At 41.9% G+C, this 7301-nt stretch overlaps 1 protein-coding gene across 2 annotated transcripts in view; it reads right to left on the bottom strand.

The window, feature by feature from the left end:
* The window catches only part of specc1la (sperm antigen with calponin homology and coiled-coil domains 1-like a), a 28039-nt gene extending 23753 nt beyond the window's left edge, over positions 1-4286 (bottom strand). Inside the window, exon 1 of one of the 2 annotated variants that reach the window (XM_017414721.3) lies at positions 4134-4286. In XM_017414721.3, the coding sequence (XP_017270210.1) occupies positions 4134-4177 (44 nt within the window). In that variant the 5' untranslated portion in view covers positions 4178-4286. Of the gene's footprint in view, positions 1-4118 lie in introns of both variants that reach the window. The other variant, XM_017414722.3, reaches the window with a different exon arrangement.
* Positions 4287-7301: the final 3015 nt, after the last annotated feature.

Raw genomic sequence — 7301 nt, 5'->3', positions numbered from 1 at the left:
CAATCCAGCTTACATCACATCTCAGCTTTAAAAGCTCAACTCCACACTCTCTATTTCTGAATTGAGAAAGCTCCTCGGATGAGAAGCGAAATGTCTTCAACTACAGAATAGAAGTCCAGTTGTTTTTTGTTTTTTAACCTTTTTCGAATTTACCATGACCTGAATGACTGAGAATCTACACCAGTATTCTTTCGTGTCCAAACTAATTTTGAATACAGGCTTAGAAAAGGAACAGCCAAAGCAGCCACTCAAAGGACACATGTGCCTCTTCAAGCAGAAGAATGATCCGAAGAAGCTGCTCGCTGGACGAATATTTTGCTGTGACAAGCCTCAGAAAAGTCCTCCAGGAGTCCGACTTTCCATAACGCACCTATGGCATGCCATGGATAAACAAACATTGGCTCAATCAGGTTTGTGGGCTGACTCCAGACTCGGTTGTTCTGCCAGATACAGTATGAAAAGAAAACATTCAAACACAATAACTGGGACTTTTAATAAAGCCTTTATCATAAGAGCCTTTCATTATGATTTTAGTCATGATGACTAAGATCTGTAATCATGATGAGAAGGAACAGTTCCTTCATAAATGTTTTGGTCAAGTCTTGGGAGATCTCGCAAAATGTGTTCATGCTCAGAGTATATGCTGGAGATGACTGTTGGCTACTACCACGCTAAATTTTAGCTCAATATTTGTAAAACTGACTGAGTTGTGGCCATTTTGTGTTGGTTCAGGTCAATTGGCTGTAGCAGCCATCTTGAATTGGGTTAGCTCCAAACAGTAATCAGTTGTAGATGCACATCTAATGATTGCTTGTTGAGGTTTTCATTAAAATCTGTCCAGTGGTTCATGAGATATTTTGCTAACAGACACAAACAAAGGCAGAGCAATAACGAAGCTAATCCCTTTTCTTGTTTGTCCGTTTAAACCTCATCTGTTTTGTGCATCAAAGTGCAAATATTGGCAGCGCTCTCAGTAAGTTTCTAGTTGCACAGGGCGTTGTTCCCTTTCCACTGACTCGTGCGCCGAGCGACGAGACAGTTTTCTGAATACCTGAATGTGTGTCAACGCAGATGTCTGAAACGGAGAGCTGCTCGCCAGAGCACAGCGCTTTTCATCAGGTCCGAAGAGACGTGGGAGCTGACGCTGGGGACCAGCAGGGCAGCTAAATGGGCTAGAGGCAGCAGCTTTTTCTCTTCTACGCTATCCTGTGTTTTGTTCATATCCCATCTATCCAGTTCGTTCATCCACACTTCACTTTTACTCGTCTCAGTTTGGACAGCTCAGTAAAAACCCTGTTTGTTTTTTTCTCATTACTGTGGTTCACATCCATATCTGCAAATTACAATATCAGAAACAACTGCCTGTGTGTCACAAAACAAAACACTGTTCATTTGTCTGTACTGTTAGCAAAATATCTCATGAATCACTGAACAGTTTTTTTTTAATGAAACTTTCAGAAAGTAATCACTGACTGTACATCACCTTGTTAACTTTAAGAATCAACATGGCCACCACAGCAAAGAGTTTTTAGCCAACACAAAAATGTCTACAACTCTGTCAATTTTACAGATATTGAGCTAAAATTTGGTGTGGTGGTAGCTGAGATCGATCTCCAACTTATATCCTAAGCACTAAGTGATCACAGAAGATCTGTGTTTAAAACTTTAATAACTGATGGGATAAACTGTTTGTGAGGAAAACCTCTCATGAACCACTGAACACGAATTAATGCAACTTGATTAGTCTACACAAATCTGGCTGTACCTCAGTGAATTTCACAGACACTGATTAAAAATTTGTTGTGGTAGTAGTGGAGAGGCATTCACAGCACATCTTCCAAGCCCTAACGGATCAAGTGAGATCCGTGAGAATCCGTGAGATACTGTGAGATCAAGCGAGATCTCACCGCATCACGTGAGATCGTGCATAATTTTATTTTCAAGGTTTAACCAAAATGGCTTTTCAACATAAGATGATCTTAGTCCGCAACATCGGGGTGAAACGCTAGCCTTTTAATTTGAGTAGAAAGTTGTGTTTATTCACATGTGAACAACATGTCAAAGCTGTGTAACTTTCCGGACATCTAATGCAGATTGTTGCAAGCTGAGGACCACTGACACCCGACCCGATTCGAACTGGACCTACAGTATTCCGTCCGAGCTTGAATGAAAGCAACGGATCTGATTCAAGGCTCCCCAAAGGAAACAAGGGAGCACAGTGTTCTTAGAAAAGCATGGGACTGAGGAGGGGGGAAACACAAAGAATAAACAGCCAGGGTAGAGAAAGGCGGTGGGGGTGGTAGTGGTCTTGTAAATACCCCTTCCCTGCTCCCCTCCCTTTCTCATGCTTTCACTGCGGGGAGGCATGTCCTTGCCATAACAGCGACTTCCTGCAGTGGCGTCTCCCATAAAAAGAAAACTCGAGAGTCAACTCGACAGGGGTGACCGTTCGAGGACATGGAGGCACCGGCCCTGCCTGAGACAGAGCAGACTCCGTCAAGCCTTGGATTTACCAAAACATACATTAATATTAGGCACGACTGGAATGCAGTTTATCTAACAAGTTTTAAAGTGTAGCCTTCAGTCACGAGTCTTTCACCATAAGTAATTTATTGTCCTGCAGCCACAGATTAAAGGCATCCAAACAAAGGCCCTGGTTAATATAATCATGTGGTAATGTCAGTCAGTGCAAGAAACAGAATCAGTACTGTAGAAAATGATGTTTTCAGTAAAACACAAACTTCTCTTCTCTTTATGAACAACGGGGAAGATTTAAAATTTCTCCTTCCTTCTGTTGAACAGCCCACGTAGGTCATCTTTTCCTAAAAGCAAAACTAATGATCAAAACAGGGCCCCAAAGACGAATACTGTTCACATAACTCACATCCCTGGTAAATGATTTAAAGCTGCGGGTGATATGTTGCTCTTTCTAGGAAACTCTGGGAGAGACTGAGAGTATACCAGAACATTTTAAAGATGACTGAATCAGTATGGCGTCAAGAGGACAGCCAAAAGACTGAAAATCTGCAACAACAGAGCTCAGTCTGATGATTCTTCTCAGGTGCCTGGGAATTTTACATCGTCCTGGGCAACAACACGACCTGAGTTAACCAGAAAAACAAACAAAAACTCCATTCAAATACACACGTGGGTATTTAACTAACCCACCACCTTGGCGTAAAAGCGGCCAGACCTTTTTATAGATGAAGAAAATATTAGAAAAGGGCAACTTTTATTCAAGGTAATGAGCCAGAAAGCTAGTTAGCGTTATTGTCAGGCACGTAGGGAGTTAACTAACTTCCGGTTTGGTTAGACGCTTTCAAAACAAAAGCACGGGGCTAGACACGTAAGCACAACCAACAATTTACCTAATCTAAATCACATCAGAACTAAGAGATACATTTAAACCTATACACCCAACAACCTTGTCGAAATCTACAACAAATGCACCTAAACTCAGAGAGACGATAAAAACTTTAATAAAACACGAGCCATTGTCCTGTACGTAACACGAATTATGACAAAAAAAGTGAAATAAAGTGACTAACACACAAACGAAACGTGAAATAGTAAAGAGATATCCATACTTCTTGTTTAAGTTCCTATATGATATCTAAACAGCTTTCAACAATGAGTTTAAGACCACAGCCGAGAACAAAAAAAGCTCATACTGCTAATTAGTTAGGTAAAGTATAAAAAATATAAAGCACTGAATTGGTAACACCTCAAATCTGCAAAAAACATACATTTAACCAAACATAATCCCTCTCATAAAATGACGAATGAATCAAACAGCTAACAGAGAGAAGACTTGTTTTGAAATCTTTCGGTTCGTTTCAAAGTGAATCAGCTAGCTTGACAGCCGACTACGAGCTACTCAGACAATTAAACTCTGATTTATTGTGTTTGACGCTAACAACAGGAAGAAACGCGTCTCTGTAGACTTGTGTTATTCCAGACTGAGTGACTTGGTGTTTTTCCCCCCTCAGTTATTTAACCACAGCTGTCATTAGGCTGAGAGCAGCTAGTGCTAGCATGAGGCTAACGTGGTTAGCACAGGCAGACAAAAAAAATGACTGGGCTTAGTCGGGACTCTGAGACGGACAAAACAAACCTACCTGCGGTTCTCTTACATTTCCCGACCGGACGGACTGGTTGAGGCCCGGTGGGTGTCCATGTGCGGTTGTCCGGCGGTGTGCTGAGCCCACAGCCTCCAGAGGCGGCATCGGTGTGGGCTGTAGCCCGTCGGCCCCCTCCTCCGGTTGCATCACCGAGCATCACTGACCGGAGGGACTCACGGTCCTGCTGGACCAGGGCCAACTGAGGGCTTTAAACCGAACTCTCCTGCAGATATAGGGCAAAATAAAACAAAACCTATCAAACCTACAAATGTTTTTTTTATTATTATTTTTTTTAAGATTAACCTAATAAAAAGGATTTATTTTTATGGCGCAGGTTTTAAACGACAAGTAAATATCAAGGTCATTTACAAAGAAAGAACCCCAATGGTCCCTCAACCCCTTTAAAGTTTATAGTAACTATATATTTTATTAGCTCCAGCCAAACCAGACTGAAGGAGGGTGTATGACTCCGAACATTTGGATAAGAGGACAAGAAAAGAGAAAGAGACAAGAAATAAACAGAGATGCAGTTCTGCACAGAGGTTTGCAGAAAATAACAAATAAAAAGAGCAAGCATATCCTCCTGACCACCAGGAAAAAAATTATTGTCCAATCACCATTTTCTTTTTAAATTCCACAACCTTTGTAAGGTAATTAGAATATTGAAAAAAAAGATTTTATTTTTGAAATATCATGTGTCCACTATAGTGGACATCGAAACGCCATATATTTGAAACTAAACCTTGATGGCAACCAGTTTGTCCCAAAGAAAATATCCAAACATCAACATAAGAATGAATTTCACATTGACAAAACTGTCCATCATCACAGTTGTTTTGCTTTCCTGTGCTTAATTGCTATGTTACTTCAAAAAGCAATTCCCCTTCTTGGAAACACAAAGGAACACTTTGCACTTTGTGCACATCACATATGTTTTGCTCGTGCAGCCAGATCTGCGACACCTTGATGCATGTGTTTCATTCACCATCTCTGGAAGATGGATGGCACCGTAGTGTCTCAGAGCTGCATTTGGCTGTGGTTTCCACTTTTGACGTGGAGGAGTGTAGTCATCTTCGCTGTCACTTCCGATTCCTGCTTGGGCCCGAGTAATCAACTCCTCACCAAGGAGCAGTTTGAAGTTAAGGAACTTCAGTGGTTTCTTCCCCAGAAACTGTCAGTCACTCGTGTACTGAAGCCATGAGTTGGTGATTGCCAGGTAAAAAAAGTGGAAAACTGCACACACTGTCCATTTCCGAGTGCGAGAAGCCATCCTGAAGAAACTCAACAATTGGTCAACCAAGTCCACGCAACCCATGTTGGTGTTGTACTCAGCAATTGCCAGTGGCCTTGACACCTGGACAAACCTTTTGTCTTTCTTGGACCATCTTCTCCGTGTGTCCTGAGGTTCAATGCCATAGGCAAAGGATGCCATGACAACTGGCTTATTGTCCAACCACTTTATGACAGCAACTTCAGGAGGGCTTCGTCTGACAACCATCTCTGATTCACCTCTTCCTTTCTTTTTGAAGGTCTTATCCCCTATGATCTTACACTCCTTTGGAACCCTGTTACTCATTAGCGTTCCAGTTACTTTCAACCCTTTTGTCATCAGGGTGTCAAAGAGGTTGATTGTTTTAAAGAACCTGTCAAAGAACAAGTGGGTTCCTTGAAGAACAGACTCTGCCAAATGAAGAACAGCTTGTTCTCCAATGCCATTTCCTCCTGTAACTTGGAAGGTAGTCTTGCCTTGGTAAACTATAAAGTCTAAGACCAGACCAGTTGGTGCAGCCAAGACAAACACCTTCAATCCAGTTGGGCTGAGATGTGGACTGTCTTGCTTCATCTGACTCTGCATCTGCTTGCCCTGCCTGAATTTCATTCTCAGAGCTCTCTGAATCAACTTCCTCTGCTTGTGCCTGAAACATTGCATCTTCACCTTCTTCATCAGACAGCTAAATATCTGAGTCTCCATCAATAATTCGCAGTAAAATTCTCTCTGCTTCTGAGAACAACTTCCTTTCTTGTCATTTAGAAAAATGAACAGAAAAAAATAGAGCAAATAACTACAAATGTCCACTACAGAGGACAATTTTTCAACAATTAAATACTATGATAAAATAGTTCAAATACTTCATAGAATGTTTTAATATGTTGCTAAGAGACCTATATGGAATATGCCAACAACATTTAAACCAAAATGTGCACAATAAAAAGTATTATGCACTTACTTTTTCTCTTCCCATAAAATGTGCTTGTACTGATGGATGCTATTTTTCTGAATGAGGAAAAGGAAGGTACAAAAGCCCCACCCCTTCACATTTGGTATCATTGAAAAGCCCTAAATGTCCTCTGTAGATAGCAAAAGGAGTTAATTCAGTAGTATGCAGTGGGTGGAAGATATTCAAGTTTACAAATGTCCTCTACAGAGGACACATTTGAACTACTGGTACTGTATTTGTTGGGACAGGGAAAACAGTGCACTATAAATGTGTCTTTATCCATATATTATAGCAAAGAGTAGCTACGTGGTATATGTACATATATAAATATATATTACATATATAGGAGTCCTAATTAGATGCCCAAACCACCTCAGCTGACTCCTTTCGATGAGGAGGAGCAGCAGCTCTACTCTGATCTCCCCCTGAATAACGGAGCTCCTCACCTTATCTCTAAAGCTGAGCTCTGCCACCCTGCGAAGGAAGCTCATTTCAGCTGCTTGTATTCTCCTCCGCAGAATCGCCACCTTAACGTGGTAGGGTCTTCGATGGCAAACTGGCCTCAGGTGAGGGATCAGACAAATAGTGATTCAAAAACCTCACTAAGATACCTTACCCAGAAAAGGGAAACCAGGGCACCCCCCTGGAGCCAGGTCTGGGGGTGGGTGCTCACCAGCGAGCGGCTGGTAGTGGAGCCTTGGGTCCTGGGGCTCGGCTGGACCAAGCCTGAAGAAGAGACAGGATGCCACCTCGACGTGGGCCCGCCACCTTCAAGAAGGACCGTCGAGGTCGGGTGCCATGCAAGCTGGTCAGCAGGTGAGAGAGAGCCTGTGGCCATGTTGAAATAAACTAGCTCAGAATATCATGTATTCTTGATCACACACAGAATATTTGAAGACATTTTATTTTAAACAGCTCATAACATCAGAAAGTTAAAGTTAAATACATGACTAAACAGAGC

Source organism: Kryptolebias marmoratus, linkage group LG1 (assembly GCF_001649575.2).
Source record: "Kryptolebias marmoratus isolate JLee-2015 linkage group LG1, ASM164957v2, whole genome shotgun sequence".
Taxonomy (NCBI): Eukaryota; Metazoa; Chordata; class Actinopteri; order Cyprinodontiformes; family Rivulidae; genus Kryptolebias; species Kryptolebias marmoratus.
The sequence above is the reverse complement of the archived record's forward strand: the minus strand, read 5'-3'. Positions and strand labels throughout refer to the sequence as shown.